General features: G+C 48.5%; 1 protein-coding gene across 1 annotated transcript in view; it reads right to left on the bottom strand.

The window, feature by feature from the left end:
• Nucleotides 1-17,189, bottom strand: part of LOC146041465 (sialic acid-binding Ig-like lectin 13) — a 41,093-nt gene that overhangs the window by 1,029 nt on the left and 22,875 nt on the right. The window contains exons 4-7 of the mRNA XM_083161442.1: nt 12,810-12,851; nt 9,314-9,571; nt 4,199-4,321; nt 3,389-3,432 (exon numbers count right to left, since the gene is read on the bottom strand). Of these exons, the coding sequence (XP_083017568.1) occupies nt 3,389-3,432; nt 4,199-4,321; nt 9,314-9,571; nt 12,810-12,851 (467 nt within the window). The remainder of the gene's footprint in view (nt 1-3,388; nt 3,433-4,198; nt 4,322-9,313; nt 9,572-12,809; nt 12,852-17,189) is intronic.

Here is a 17,189-nt window from a genome sequence, read left to right as displayed (position 1 = left end):
ACAGGGCCGGCACCACCACTAGGTAAATCTAGGCATGTGCCTAGGGCGCCAGCCACTGGAGGGCGGCACTTCGCCCCTGGCCTCTTGCATGGAGGCTGCAGGGGTGTCCGTGCCGGGTACCTGCAGCGCTGTGTGATCTGGCGGCGGGGTCCCTGCAGTGATGCGTGCTATCCGGCAGCCAGGTGGCGCCCCACCCCCCCTCGCCTGGGGAGCTCCGGTGCCTTGCACCGGCCCTGAGTACCCAGCCTCTGAGCACCCCTCTATATAGGATCAATGGTATTTAGGGCCTTATTCCGATCCAGTCGCAACCAGCGTTCATTCACACGGAGACCGATACCTTGTGCATGAGTATACACCGGGTGCGTGCGGTCATGGCAAACAAACTGCAAGCACCCAACATTGTAGGCAGCGGGTGGTGGTGGGGGGGGCATGGGGCGGCAGGCTGGGGTACTCGCCATGGGAATGCCCAACGTTTCATGTGTGTTCCCATTGAATCACTGGGTGACTTGGGCGCCGGGGGTGGGTAGCACCACATCTTTCAATGGCCACCGATCATCTAAAGATGTGGGAGTTTGCCTCAGGTCTGCGAATAGATGTTTATGTAAGACATCCCTTCGCAAGCCGTGTGAACGTGCACTGCGTGCGACTGGGGGGCGGGTTCTGGTGGACTCGCAAGGGTGCGAATTCGCATCTGAGCGCGTCAACCAGAACAACCCCCTTAATGTAACCAATACATTTCTCTCCTGGAGAATTATCCAAATCACCTTCTCTTTTATAGCTTTCCACTTTCTATATAGCTAATTTTTTATATTCCAAATACTCTCTACAATTATAAATGTAGTTTTTTAGTTTTGCACACATATAAAATCCAACATAAGCATTCTAATATGCAAATAATGATACTAGTTTTACAATTCTTCATATATTTAATTCTGAGCTCCTGTGGAACCATCAGTACTATAATCCCCCCCCCCCCCCCCCGAAAAATTCTGCAGTAAAATGTTTTTACAGAATGTTTACTACATAGAACCCCAGGAAGTGAGCAAGTCGTGTACAAGTGAGTTAGTGTCGCAGCCTCTGGTCTCATCTTACTGTGCTGGGAACAGATTTGAATTTGAACCTGAGCAGACAACTAGAGCGGCCTACACATAGGGCGACGCTGCTGAGCAATCTGAGCAATGTAAATCGCTCTGATTGCTCAGGAAGATCGCTCAGCACGCTGCTGCACAGCCATGTTTCAGCGCTGTGTGCTGAGCAATCTTTCAGGGCCAGTGTTCTCCGCTAAGAACACTGACAGGCGGCAGTGGCGTAGCTACAGGGGTCGCAGCGGTCGCACCTGCAACCGGGCCCCTGAGCCAGGGGGGCCGATGGCAGCAGGTCCCCCCCCCCTGGATGGGCCACGGACCACAAGACCAGTGGCGTCACTAGCCAGGTGCGGGGGGTGCGGGCCGCACCGGGTGTCACCAGTCTCTGGGGTGACACCCAGAGCTCTGAGTTGTCCGGTGTTCTCTGTCCCGGCCCTGGCTGTCAGTCACTCTCAGTGACAGCCAGGCCATGGCAGCAGGCTGTGTGCGACTGCGGCGGCGCACAGACCGGGAGGGGGGGGACTACAAGTCCCAGCATGCAACACACTCACTCAGCATGATGTCAATTGAGCACCCGGGCCGCACCGCACACACAGGGGGAGAGGGGGCGGGTCGGCATAGCTATGCCAACCCGCCCCCCTCTCCCCCTGCTGTGTGTGCGGTGCGGTGCGGCCCGGGCGCATTGCTAAGGGAGGCTGGGCGGCTGGCGGCCGATTGTGGGGATTGGCCACCCCAGGGGACGGAGGGAGGGACCACCTTGTTTGGGCGCGCAGGCAGCCTGTGACGTCACTCGAAGGGGAGGGGGGGCGCTGGATGATGCAGGATAGATGGAGTCAGTAGAGCAGTACTAAGGTAAGCAGTGGTCAGTAGAGGTAGATTAGGGAAAGCAGGGGTCAGTAGAAGAGTACTGGTGGAAGTATTGGCCAGTATATGATGCTGGATAGAAGGGATCAGTAAAGGAGGACTAAGGGAAGCAGTGGTCACTGCAGCAGGTGAGGCTTCTGGCACTGTAGGGGCATACAGTATGATATCAGTGTCTGTCTGGCACTATGGGGCATATGTGAGTGTAATGGCCCAATGGGCATCATGGTGTCGGGTATATGTCTGGCACTGTGTGGGGGCATATCATATCTGGCACTGTGGGGCGGGGGCATACAGTATCAGTGTCTGGCACTATGGGGGCATATGTGAGTGTAATGGACATCATGGTGTCGGGTATAAGTCTGGCACTTTGGGGGCATATCTGGCACTGTGGGGCCGGGGCACACAATATCAATGTCTGGCACTAAGGGGGCATAGGTGAGTGTAATGGGCATCATGGTGTGGGGTGTAATGGGCAGCATTATGGTATGGGGAGTATTGTGTATTAAATAATTACCATCACACTGTGGGGTGTAATGGGCATCATGGTGTGCAGTGTAATGGGCATCACGGTGTGCAGAGTATTGTGTAATTGGCATCAGGGTGTGTGGCATAATGGGCATCATGGTGTGGGGTGTAATGGGCAGCATTATGGTATGGGGAATATTGTGTATTAAATAATTACCATCACAGTGTGCAGTGTAATGGGCATCACGGTGTGCGGCGTAATGGGCATCATGGTGTGCGGTGTATTGTGTAATTGGCATCACGGTGTGTGGTGTAATGGGCATCACGGTGTGCAGCGTATTGTGTAATTGGCATCACGGTGTGTGGTGTAATGGGCATCACGGTGTGCAGCGTATTGTGTAATTGGCATCACGGTGTGTGGTGTAATGGGCATCACGGTGTGCAGCGTATTTTGTAATTGGCATCACGGTGTGTGGTGTAATGGGCATCACGGTGTGCAGCGTATTGTGTAATTGACATAACGGTGTGCAGCGTAATGGGCATCATGGTGTGCGGTGTAATGGGCATCACGGTGTGTGGCTTATTGTGTAATTGGCATCACTGTGCGGCGAGATTTTAATTTTGTTGTATGTAGGGGGGCCCCAAGCTGACCGTTCGCACCATGGCCCATGAACCTTTAGCTACGCCCCTGACAGGCTGTATTACTAGATTTATCCAGCAAGTTGGATATTAATTCCCGGGTGATAACGAGTCAGATCACTTAGAAAAGGCTCTGAAATCGCCCCGTGTGTAGGCCCCATAAGGAAGTATCTCAATGTTGCAAAATCAGGGAGATGGCTACATTGTATTACTAAAGATTCATTGTAATCCAGTCTGAGATGCTGCCTGTACATAAGAATATTCACATGATGTATAACTATAACACTGGGTAATACTATAGTAATATGAAATATACAGTATATATATTATCATACCTGATAAGTAGGTTCTGCTCCTTCAGTTTCATCATGTCCGGTTCCTGGAAAACATATATCACATTCAGGAAAAGTTTGTGTAATACAGATGTAGAAGTTTGGTATAAGACACCCAGCAGCTAAAACAGCTGATAATCACCAATAGTCCTAATTAGAGATGTGTGGTTTATTTCTAGAAATCTTTACAGCAGTCCTTACATGGGGGGGGGGGGGGGGGGGGGGGGTGTTCCCGAAATTGTTCTGACCAGTGTGAGTGTGTGGCTTCGGTAATATCCTGACTGAGGGGGGGGGGGGGGAGTAGTTGCCCACAAATGTTCTGACTGCGAAAGGGGGGTTGGTTAGCTGAGCTCCAATATCCTAACCATGGGGGCAGGAGTTCAGGTTCTGGTTATATCCTGACTGCAAGGGGGTGAGGGTCTACAGCAATATCCTGAGGGGGGTAAGGGAGTGGGTACGGTAATATGCTGAACGCAGGTTGGTTTATGGGGGACTGGTAATATCCTGACTGCACGGGAGTGGGGCTGACAACCACAAGTGCTATGGATTGTTTGATGAAAGGGGGCCCCAAACTGGGCCTTTCTTAGAGCCCCATGAGGTAAAAATCCGCCTCTGTCCCTAATGATGTATTTTGGATGGCACAGCAGCAAGTTATCCATTATTTGCCACAGAATATATTTATATATGCGCACACCAAACACAAACACACACACACATAAATACATACATACATACACACACACACACACAAATAAAGAGATAAAGAAATACTGGAATATAAAAGGTCTATGATTACAAATCATCATCATTTACCTAATTGTCTTTTCTCAAAGTATCTCTTTAGAAAACAGAACAATCCCAGAGAAATCAGGATCAGGATAATGACGTTACCGGCTACAATCCCAGCAATGACTTTAGAATCCACATTCCTGTAATCTAAAACAGAAAAGAGTCATTGCATAAACACACTCACTGTATATAAGGTTATGGTGTGAGAGGTGTAAGTTAATCTCAGTTGCCTGGAGACAAGTTGGAGATGGATGCCCCACCCCCAAATATGGTGTGTGTCAACATTCCCCTGTGCGTATCATCTCAGAGTCCAGCAGCATTGCTTGCTGCAGCGCAGGCTGAGTGGTACCAGGCAGGAGCCATCCTGTCCTCTATTGCAGGTGTTAGCAGGGCTCCTGGTATAGAAACAGTTATTTTATATGCAGGTGCCCTTCAGGGCTTGGAGCCCAGAGGCTGCAGTCTCCATTGCATCTGGGAGTTACGCCCCTGTATGGTGTAATAGAGAAGCTTCCGCCTGTTATTTTTTTACTAGCGCACTCAGACTCCAGTGCGCATGTGCATATCATGGGAAAAATGGCCACCGCACTATTTTCCTGCGATATTTGCAGCCATCTTGCTGCTGAACTCTGCCAATATATTTAACTGTTGACCATACACACTTGATGATATCGTTCACGATACTTCTTCTTCTCTTGAAGCCTGCCCATCTCCACTTCAGGGAGATGGGCAGGGTTAAGGTGGAAGCACGGAGGTGGGGGCGAGCATCAGGGACCACCGCTGAGGCGGTGGGGACCGGCAGGGAGCTCCGTTGCAAGGGACCCAGTAAATGAAAAACTAGAAGAATATAGTCTTATACAATGCATATACAATGAAGGAAACACACTGGATCCTGAAACTAAAGGCTGAAGGTAATTACCAAGTCTAGGTGAGAACTAGATGGCATCAATTTTCATGAGATCTTAAGATTGTGAATACGGCAAGAGTCCAGTTGTGCTGTGCTTATGGTAATACCCACGTCCTCCAGGTAGATCAAAGTAGTGTTCTCCTGCTCGGGCCAACACATTTCAACTATGTACTGTAGTACATGCCTGCCTTTTATGCCTTGAAAAAGACTTCAGTACATAGTTGAAACGCATTGGCCCGAGACAGTACAGATATAGATTGCTGTGCAATGTACGAGATAGGGGAGACACAGGATTACATATTGCTGAGTACACAGTTCCTAGGCAGCCATTTGCAGAGCCATTTTGATCATGCTACTCACAGCAGCAGAGGGGCTCAACAGGCCATCTTCCTCACAGCACACAGCAGGATGAATCCTAAGGCTGTTGGGGGGGGGGCAGTGTTTCAGGGCCCTGGCTGGAGCTGCAGCTGGGGGGGGGGGGGGGGGGTGAGAGAGAGCCAGCATGAAGGGAGAGGGGGGTAGTCAGGAAGAGTCCATGAGGGTGGGGGCCAGGAGGAGGAGCTTGGGCCCTCCCTGGGCTGGATTCCACCATTTCTGGCCTGAGACAGAGCCATATTTCCTCTCCCATGGGTTTCCTCCTCAGGTCATGCTACTGTAGGTGTTCGTGGCCAGGAGTAGTCCTGCTGTCTTGTATGCCAGGGGTGCCGCACCATGCTGCTGGGGGCCGTGGCCTGTGCCGTGGGCCATCCTGCTCCCTCCTGTCTTATTCCTTCTCTGCCTGCGGTCCTCTGGGCCAATGGGGTGGGGCGCAGCATCCTGCTGTTGCCGCTGGGGGGCCGCTGCCTCATCCTGCACGGGGGGCCGCAGCCACATCCTTGCGCCAGGGGCCTCTTCCGACCTCACAACCTCACCTCCTGCCACTCTCTCTGGTGCCCCTTCTCCGCTTCTCTGGTTCTCTGGGGGTCCGGAATGGGGCTCCAGGGATGGAAGCCAGGAGCACCGCAAGCATGCAACCATCTCCAGCCCCCACCGGAAGTCAAGGATGTTAATATGGGATGTTGCCCATAGCAACCAATCTGATTCTACCTATTAGCTTCCAAATGGTGCTTCTATATAATAAGTTGAAGAGTGTGTGTGTGTGTGTGTGTGAGTGCATGTCTGTTGCATTGCGGGCACACACTATAGCACTCAGAGCCACCAAATTTGGCAAGAAGGTACCTCTGGACCTGGTGGTGTGCACCTCAAAGCCGTTTTTTGGAAATTTCACTTAGAAATGTAAAAAAAAACACCAAGGTTCAATTTGCCTTCATTAATGATCTGGAAAAAAAGATCGATGATCTGGGAAACCGAAGTAAAAGGAACAACACTACATCTTCATTGCTGTTATTTTGTACGAATGCAAACACATTCTAGCATTATGGTGAAGGCTTTCAACAATTGGGAATAATTGGGGAAATACATAGACCACACATCACACACTCACGTACACATTGTACACACACACCCACACACATCACACACACAGTACACCATATAAGCACACACAGCACACTAAACACACATATACTGTATACTTAGCACACCACACACATTTACACATTGGACAGATACACACAACACACACATACAGTACATGACACACCACAAGCAGTACAACACACACCCATATACACGACAACACACCCAAAAACAGTAAAACACCAACAATCACACAGAACACACACACTTATACACCTTTTACACCAAAAAACCCAGATCCGACATGGCATTTGGAAAACGGATTGAAGCCAAGTCGGATCCGGGATTTGCACCGTTTACACTGTGGTGCCTACCTGCAGTGTAGACGGAGGTGGCGCTTGAAGATTACATTATCTCCAAGCGCTGGGACCGCAATCACCCCTGCCAGGACCGCCGATCATTACCCTGGGGGCAAGCCCAACACCAAAGTAAGCTTCTGGGCTGCCCCCAGCCCCTGTGCCCCCCCCTGTCTGTGAGACGAATGGATGCCGCACACAGACATCCAATCTCCTCCTCCCTGACGCAGCTGCTGTCTGCAGAGTACAGCAGACAGCAGTGGAGGCTGTGTGTGACCCCCATCCAACCTCCATACTGACCACAGGATGCTGCAGTCTGGAGGTTGGGCTTCCCCCATTGATGTAAACAGGAGGCGGGTCAGATGAATGTGACAGTTAGCAGGTGGGATGAATGTAGTGACATGTAGTGTGACATAGAGGTGCATGTCCCTGCGTCACCCCACCATCTCTGTCCCTGCATCACCCCACCATCTCTGTCCCTATGTCACCCCACCATCTCTGTCCCTGCATCACCCCACCATCTCTGTCCCTGCGTCACCCCACCATCTCTGTCCCTATGTCACCCCACCATCTCTGTCCCTACATCTCCCCACCATCTCTGTCCCTGCGTCACCCCACCATCTCTGTCCCTGAATCACCCAGCCATCTCTGTCCCTGCAACAAACCGCCATCTCTGTCCCTGCATTAACCCGCCATCTCTGTCCCTGCATCACCCCGCCATCTCTGCCCTGTATCACCCTACCATCTCTGTCCACGCGTCACCCCGCCATGTGAATTTTGGCTCAATCTGGTTGGCATAATGTGAATTTGTGCTCAATCCGTGTGGCATAAAGTGAATTTTGGCACTTTCTGTGTGGCAGAATGAGAATTTTGTCTCAATCCGGGAGGCATGATGTGAATTTTGCCTCAATCCATGTTGCATAACGTGAATTTTGGCTCAATTTATGTAATATAATGAGAATTTTGTCTCTTTCCGGGTGGTATAATGTGAATTTTTTTGCTCATTCTGTGTCGCATAAGGGGAATTTTAGCTCTTTCCGCCTGGCAAAATAATTAAGGGGCAAGTGTAACGGGATCTACTACTGTTTTGCATAATGTGTATAAGGGGCATACAGCATGGTACACTACACTCAAGGACATGCCCCCTTTTGAGTGGCGACATCCTCTTTTTCTGGAGTGTGCACATAACTTCAAAATTTCCACTTCGACCATTACACACACATATTTATACGTAGCGCACCACACACACTTACACATTGGACAGATACAATACAACACACTAAACCACAGTGCACACACCCACATACACTACAACACACACAAAAACAGTACAACGCACACAAAGACACAAAAATAAATGCATCATAGGTGCTAAATCTCAGGAGTGGATGTGGAATTCATCAACACACACAAGCTATCAAGTCAGGAGTGGTGTGTTTCAAACAACAACACCACCCCTGATTTCATTGCTGGCATTGAGTATCAATGCAAACACATTCTAACATTATGGTGGAGGTTTTAATAAATTACAAACTTGAGCCATAAACGCAGCATAAGACCCAGTGGAGCCCAGAAAAAACCCACATTGTTGCACCCTCAGATACCACCCAATAGTCCCTTTACACTTGTCAGGGTGGATACATATCAGAGGAGTATTTGCAGCATCAGGGGCTCTGCTCAGTGAACCGCTTGTGTGCGAAACTAGGGGGTGGGGCAACTACTCTGGGCAGGGCCACATTAAAAAAAAGTCACTGGCTGACAGGCTGCCACATATGTGAGATGGCCTCCTGGGAATCTTCATTGTAACGTCTATGGCCAATTCACCCCTGCATGTAATCTATACAACAGTGGCGTGCGGTGGGGTGAGGCAGGTGAGGCACAGCCTTTCCTGTCATACTAACATATACACTGGAGTTTTTCATTTATAAAGTATGTCAAAAATACAGAATAATAATAAGAAGAATATATTAAAAAAATCTTATTTGTATTATTCTAATCATTTTTATAGTCAAAAGTATGGATTAAAAAGTCTATGGCATGAGGCAGTGCCTCACCTGGCTACCTTTTCTGTGCATCTCTTATCAAAACTCAGCAAATTTCCAGCAGTGTATACTGCTGCACATGTGTATAATGCCAGCATATACCCAATGGCTCATATATTGTGTGCATATCTGGCTCTGGTACTTGCCAGGGACACCTCAACCATTTACCTCACTGCACGTCCCTGCTATAAAAACATGTTGATAAAACAAGAATTCACTAGTTGTTAACAGATACAACACTTTAATAGAATGTACCTATTAATTCAGGAAATGTCTGAATATACTGTAACTTTATAATGAAGCAAACAAAACTACTGTAAACCAATAACTTTCATTATATATTTTATGCCGGATAAAAAAATATGAGTATATCAGGTACCTGGTGTTCTGTTGATTTGGATGCGGGTATCACTGTACCCTTGCGTGTTCCTTGCTGAGCACCAGTAGACACCTGACTCCGACGATGTTATTTTTACCAGTGACCACATCACTCCTTCACCAATCGTAGTGTTTGATCCGGTGACTTCCTGCTTTATCCATCTCAGAGCAGCTACTGGGTTACTGTCCACAGAGCAGTGTAGTGTCAAACCTCCATCTACATTTGTAATCTCAGACTGGTTAGCTTCAAGCTGTTCACCTAGACACAAAACCAAACTGGCTTTATAATGAATGGACAAAATAGTTTGGTTGTTTAGTTTCACGGCGGCAGCATGGCCGCCGGCTACTTCCGGGTTGTGCGCTTGCCAAACTATCTAACTATCTAAAATAAATGTAACTCCATGCCAACATGGATAGTTCATACTCCAACTGTCCACATTGGCATTGAGCTGATCTTAGATAGCTGGGGAGCGTAGCGAGCCACCGAGCCCGCAGTGTGGGCGAGTGAAGCGAGCCCCGCAAAGGGACTCAGACGCACGGCCATGCTGCCGCAAAACTAAACAAGTACCAATAGTTTTATTCTGTTGTACCCATAGCAATAGATAGAAAATTTTGTAGGGCCTGATTCTACTCAAAACAAGCTGCGATGCAGGGGGGGGGGGGGGGGGGTAGATGTAACATGTGCAGAGAACCTTAGATATGAGTGGGGTGTGTTCAAACTGACATCTAAATTGCAGTGTAAAAATAAAGCGGTCTATCTGTGTACTACGTCTGTTTTCATGAATATCTGCCCCAAACCCTTTAATCCGTATATTTTTAGTAACCATACAGATGAAGCCGCGATTATTCATCCCGCCGTCGCGCCTGAGCATCCCCCTTGGCGCACCATTTGTGCGAGTGGCTCACACACACACATGAGTCTCATTCTCGGCGAGCCTTGGCAAACAGCACCCCAAGATGGGATGCTTTCGGGATGAACGAGCGTGGCTCTATCTATATATGTGCCTAATGGGAAATTCACCACCGCCCAAGAGTAAACGTTATAGTTATACCCCTTTCACACAGAAAATGAATTTCCCTGGTGAAGCAGTTCCACCCAGGAATTTCATTAAAAACACAGGTCATTTCTTGTGTGTGAAAGGGTCGATCCAGATCATGAACTCTGGGTCTCTGACCCTGCAAAAGGCTCCTGGTGTTTAAGATCCGGATTGACCCTTTCACACAGGCAAAAACCCAGAGTAAGGAAAACCCAGTGTAATAGAGGAAATCTCCAGGTCTAAATTTTAAATCCGGAGATTTCCTCTCCTGTGTGAAGGGGGATCTGACAGCGGCGGCCGAATAACCTGGTGCTTGAAAAGCCGGGTAATTGCCGGGTAAATTGGCCGTTGCTGTCTGAATGCGCTATTAGGAATAGATACCTTGGCGGTCAGTAACAGATACTTGTGTTTCACGAATAGCCAGGGAGAGCTGGCTGAGAGCTACAAGTTGTTACCATTCAGGAAGGTGGAACATCAGCTCTACTTAGAGAAAAACAACTTTTGCAATCCTATAATCCTATATATGAAAACGCTAATGCTGCTCCTCACCTCTATGGTCGAAATTCAAGTGTTGTGTGTCGGCTGCTATTAGATGGGGCCGGACAGACCAAACTAAATGTTGCTCTGTTCGGGTGCACAAAGCCCATGGCATTTTGACAGGATGGTAACTAGTGATTAGTAATTAGTTCTGGACTAAGGATCCAGGCAATCTCCCCAGGAGGAGTACTATACAACTAGACTGTGCACTACACATTGTGCAGCCCCAATGTTATAGTCATTTATATGTGATTGCACCATGTTCTATAGCAGGGGTGGGGAACCTTTTTTGTGCCAAGGGCCGTTTGCATGGGAAAAATCCTTTGGGGGCCATATGTAAAAATTTCTCTTACAAATTGTCCTGCTGAAGCCGCCGCACGCTCCGGCGGCTGTTGCTGAATAGGACTGACAGTCTTTGGCTGCTATTGATTAAGAGGTATATCGCGAGAACTACCGACCTCTCGCGAGAATTTCCCTGTACTTGACTCCCGGCAAAGCCGATGACCGGGCCACTCAGTCCGGCTACGGGGGCAACATACGGCCCCCAGGCCTGAGGTACCCCACCCCTGTTCTATAGGGTACTGATGAAACTGTAAACCTTCATTGTATTTTGCAATTAATTCATCACAAAGTAGAAGTAATACGTTTTGCTGCAGGATTGTGTGTTTTTGAGCAAAGTGTAACTGTTTGAGTGTAATAATAATGTATGCCACTTAGCCAGTTACAGTATTTCACCTACAACAGTCCATTCACCCGAGTCCATTTGAAGAAATATAAAACCACCTTGACTTTATTGATGTGATTATTGGGGCAGGATCCAAGTCAGTGGCAAGTGGAAAAACATAAACTGGAGACTGCATGAACCAAAATGGGCTCCAGTTCATGAATGGACAACACTTTCCATGAAATGGATGTTTCTGTGTTCTGTTCGTTCTATTTTGGAGGCAGAACGGTTCCGCCTCTCTGTCCGCTCACCTTGCCCCGCTATCTGTTCCTTTCTGCAACCTGCTTTGCTATAAAGGGACAGCCAGGCAGAGTGGTGGGAAACCCGGCTGTCTCTATCAGCGCAGGTCCACCCATCCGCGACTCTGCGGCACAGCTATTTCAAATGACGCACCGAGCCTTGATCATGACTCGAGAGCAAATTGGAGTTAGCAGCACGGCAGCCAATCAGGAGCCATGCTGCCTGATTGGCTGCCAGGCCACGTGCTCCGATTGGCTCAAACGCCCTCGCATTGAGCAAGAAACCCCTGGCACTGAGCATGTAACCCCTGGCATTGAGCAAGAAAACCCTAGTAATGAGCAAGAAAACCCTAGCATTGAGCATGTAGGTAAGTGGCACTTATGTGGCATAATATGTAAGTTGCATTACAGTGTGTGACATAATGTGTAATGGGCATTACGGTGTGCATAATCCCCTGTCCCACAAACCCATGCCCTAATTTTTTGCTGTGCACCTTAGGTGCCCACTGTTCCATTTATTTTAGGTGTTGGGTTGTTTTGCACTGTGGGGCATAATTTGAATTAGGGGTGTTACTATGTTGCCCACATTATTAATTTCATGGGTATGTGGGGTAGGCCATAAATATAACACTTGTAGGGGGCGACAAACACCCTAGCACCCACCATGGCTGTGACATATGGGGGGGGGGGGGGGAGGCAGGGTAAGTGAGTTTCACCACCTTACCAGTACCACTTTAAGCACTGGCAGTAATTTGGTATCAAACATGAGGTCGCACAGAACTAACCCATCTCAAGAGACCAGAAGTGGCTGCAACATAGTCCAAAATTCAAATAAATGAGACACACCAACTGCCACTCAACCAATTGACACCAACTGACACTCAAATGCTTATTGTTCTATGTTACAGGAACTGGTCAAAACACTACTATAGCAGGATGAAGCCAAATTTCTCAATATACCTTTGGAGGAGGAGATGGTGACATCTGGATTTCCAGGTGGATCTGTAATGAAATGACATTGGAATGTTTACAAATTGTTTTTGATCATTTGGTGTACTTCAATCTGATATCTATATTGCAGTGTAAAAATAAATCAGCCAGTATTTACACTGCACAGAAACAAAACAACTCACCCACATCTAATAAGGCATCCATACATTTATTGAGTTTGGACCCGAACACAAACCTTAAGCTATCTTATCTAAAATAAAACATGCAGACGCAATAAGGACTCGGACAACATAGCATTAGATTTAATGGTCATACCTGTAGTCATTTATTATTTGGTATGACCCCTCGTCGTAAAGGGCTGGCAATAATGCGTCACGTGATGTCCAGCTCTAGCCACATAACATAGCAGGAGACTTAAATGCCCCAACTATTAAATACGGTGATGGCTGAGACGCACCATCTGACTAATGCATAATCTGACGCTATAAAGTCTCACCATAAAGTCTCACATAAAGGAATGTCCAAATTGTCCCCCGCAAAAGCGGGACAAACCCACCGTCTTTCAAGGGGTAGTGTCTTCCAATGCCCTCTTATGCCACAATGACCGCTGGATCGTTACGCCATTTTAGAGAAATATTAAATGTACTGAAATCAATTTGGATGCCTGACAGGCAGGGGAGGGTTGGTGGTGCTGAAACTTCTGAAAGAGAAAGTAGCTCCTGCAGGATCCTACCTATATACCACTCTCCTAAGGTCACGCCCTGTTTCTCCCTGATAGGCTATCAGCAAAAATTGCAACTGTAACCAAACGTTATACAAATAGCAGTCATCAACTTTTACTGCAAAAATAAAAATATAATCCTCTTAACTACGCTCTGGCATAGGCAGCCCTTGCTTAATGTTCTCTCTGCACGCTGGGCCGGTGCTAGGATGTTCAACGCCCTCCTGCAAACTTTAAATTTGCTATAATGCTTAACACTGAAAAAATGACGCTTTCTGACAAGGAAGGGGAGTGAACACACAATAGTACTCCCATTTCAAAATGTGGCACTCAATAGAATCAGAATCAGCTGTATTGGCCAGGTATATTTGCGTATAATAGAAGATTTATGTGGATTGCTGTGCAACATCCGGTTAGGTAACAGTTAAACAGTGACAGTACAGATATACATAACACATACAGGTATACGCTAGATGTACCCTGGTTAACATAGACACATGGAACATATATTCACTGAGCTGCATAGTGCCTAGGCAGCCATCAGTGGTGCCAGTGGCCATTGCAGCAGCCAGATAGGTAACAGATAAGCAGAGACAGTACAGTGATCACACAGGTAACACAAACCCTCTGAGTTGCACAGCGCTTGGGCAACCATCAGTGGCACCATTGGTCATTGCAGCAGCCAGGTAGGTAACAGATAAGCAGAGACAGTACAGTTATCACACAGTGCCTAGGCAACCATCAGTGGCACCATTGGTCTTTGCAGCAGCCAGGTAGGTAACAGATAAGCAGAGACAGTACAGCTATAGATTGCTGTGGGGTTACATATGGTTGAGTGCACAGTTCCTAGGCAAACATTTCTGGCACCATCTTGATCATGCTATTTACAGCTCAACAGGCCATCTTCCTTACAGCACACAGCAGGATGTAAGTGGGGGCAGAGTGTCAGGGTCATGGCTGGAGCTCCAGCTTGGGGGGGGGGGGGGAGAGCCAGTGTGTAGGGAGAGGGGGGTAGTCAGAAAGATTCAGTGAGGCTGTGGGGTCGGGGGCCAGGAGTTGGAGCTTGGGCCACCGTTTATGGCCTAATGCCGAGCCATACCTCCTCTCACGTGGGCTTCCTTGGCAGGGCACACTGAATGTTTGTGGCCAGGGGTTTTGCTGTCCTGTATGTGGGGGGGGGGGGGGGGGGTGGCACCACACCATCCGCCTCCCTCCTTCATCTTACCCCTCCTCTGCCTGTGGTCCTCTGGGCCGATGGGTTGGGATGCAGATTCCTGCTGTTGCCACTGGGGGGCGCTGTCTCATCCTGCTCCAGGGGTCAGAGCCACATCCTTACTGGGGGCCACAGCCACATCCTCACTGGGGGCTTCAGCCTTGCCGGGGGTTGCATCCTTGCCGGGAGCCACATCAGTGATGATCCTCATCAGTGGCCGCAGCCGCATCCTGCAAGTCTTGTGACAGGGGCCATGGCCGGGGCCTCCTCCGACCTCACCTCCTGCCACTCTCCCTGGCATGCCGTCTCCACTTCTCTTGTTCTCTGGGGGGCCAGGAATGGGGGCTCTGGGGGATGGAAGCCATGAGCATGGCAAGCTTGCGACCATACACAACCCCCACCCTATTTCTTAGCACAATCTTACTCACTTTACACAGCACCAGTTTCATAACTAGACATTTTGGTGCCCTGTGCCAGACAGGGAAGTGGTGACTCCCTATTACCACAGCTAAAACAGAGAGAGTTTCTTCATGTGTAAGGGACGTGGCCACATAATAGTACCAAAAACACAGTAATGCCCATTACACATTATGCCAGATGCCATTGTGCCCATTCAACAATATGCCTCACAGTAATGCCTATTACATATTATGCTACACATTGTGATGCACCTTACACAATATGCAGCACCCCGTTATGTCTATTACGCATTATGCCACACACCGCAGTGCCCCTTACACACTATGCTGTACACTTTTATGCCCATATGATATTATGCCCTACATTATGCTATGCATAATGCCCCAAGTACTCTTGCTTATACACATTATGTCACCAAAGTACCCCTTACAAAATGCCACCAGTAGAGCCTATTAAACATTTTGCCAACTGTAGTGCCCCTTACACAATGCCCAGAGTAGTGCCCATTGCAGTATGCCCCCAGTACTGCTAACTGTGTAATCCAGTCCAGTCTAGCCCTGAGCCCAGCATCTGGTATTCTGCCATTGCCGCTTCATCACAGTAGTGCACCTTGCACAAAATGTCCATAGTAGTAGTGCTGCTTACACATATAATGCCCACAGTAGTAGAACCCTTACGCACACATAAAGGCAAATCTATCCAACTTTAGTAGCATTGCTTATACATAATGCCCACTGTTGTCCACAGTAGTCGTGCTGCTTATACATAATGCCCCAACCATTTGCCAACAGTAGTAGACAAAGAGAACAAATGACCAGTGGGCGCCTTCTGTACGCTAAAACAATTTATTAAACCAAAATACACACAAAAAAACACAGTAAATACAATTCCAATAAAAACCGGTAATTTGCATGCAAGCAACAATTCAATAAAATAATTCTAAAAAGCCATTTCACTGCATTAGTATGAGAGGTATTGATAATTACCAGTTCCTGATTGGATGGAAAAATTGCCAGGTGTGGGCAGGTGTTACAGTCTCGCACAGATTTGTTGTAAGCAAGATTTTATAGATATTTCCAGGTGGAATTGGGGCCTTCAGGACGGACCCACACCATATATATCACAGGTATTCCTTGATGGTACTTGGTATCGTCTCCTCCGCTCACCCGGGCAGGTGCAAATTTGATGGACCGATGGATGTATCAAGTAGGTGCCTGATATATTTTAACACCCTTTTGGTCCGAGTGTTGCAGTAGCCGGTGGCCCGACTCTGGACTCTGTGCTCCACTGAATTAGTAGCCAGCCCAGCCTTTCCGTGTGCTGGTGTGGACAGCGTAGATATCCAGTGCACACAGCGGCTGACACACTTGCTTCCCAGCCGGCTGCCTGCGTGCACAGTATAGGCTTGAATGCCGCAAATCACTATCAGTCAGCTGGCATAAGTACCACAAGCTTCTGGTGCAGACAGCAGCTGCTGGACTCACTTCCCAGCCGGCTGTCTGTGTATGCAGTGGGGACCTGAATGCCGCAGATAAATATCATTTCAGGAAATTGACAAAGCTGCCTGAGCGCAGCGAAATGCATCTTTAAGGAGCCCAGAGAGGAGGATCAGCAGTTGAGGACCTGTAGGGCGCTACACCGATACCATCAGCCCGCCGCCTGACTGATATTTATCTGCGGCATTCAGGTCCCCACTGCATACACAGACAGCCGGCTGGGAAGTGAGTCCAGCAGCCGCTGTCTGCACCAGAAGCTTGTGGTACTTATGCCAGCTGACTGATAGTGATTTGCGGCATTCAAGCCTATACTGTGCACGCAGGCAGCCGGCTGGGAAGCAAGTGTGTCAGCCGCTGTGTGCACTGGATATCTACGCTGTCCACACCAGCACACGGAAAGGCTGGGCTGGCTACTAATTCAGTGGAGCACAGAGTCCAGAGTTGGGCCACCGGCTACTGCAGCACTCGGACCAAAAGGGTGTTAAAATATATCAGGCACCTACTTGATACATCCATCGAGCAAATTTGCACCTGCCCGG

Source organism: Crinia signifera, chromosome 19 (genome assembly GCF_055691185.1).
Source record: "Crinia signifera chromosome 19, ASM5569118v1, whole genome shotgun sequence".
Lineage (NCBI taxonomy): Eukaryota > Metazoa > Chordata > Amphibia > Anura > Myobatrachidae > Crinia > Crinia signifera.
The sequence above is the reverse complement of the archived record's forward strand: the minus strand, read 5'-3'. Positions and strand labels throughout refer to the sequence as shown.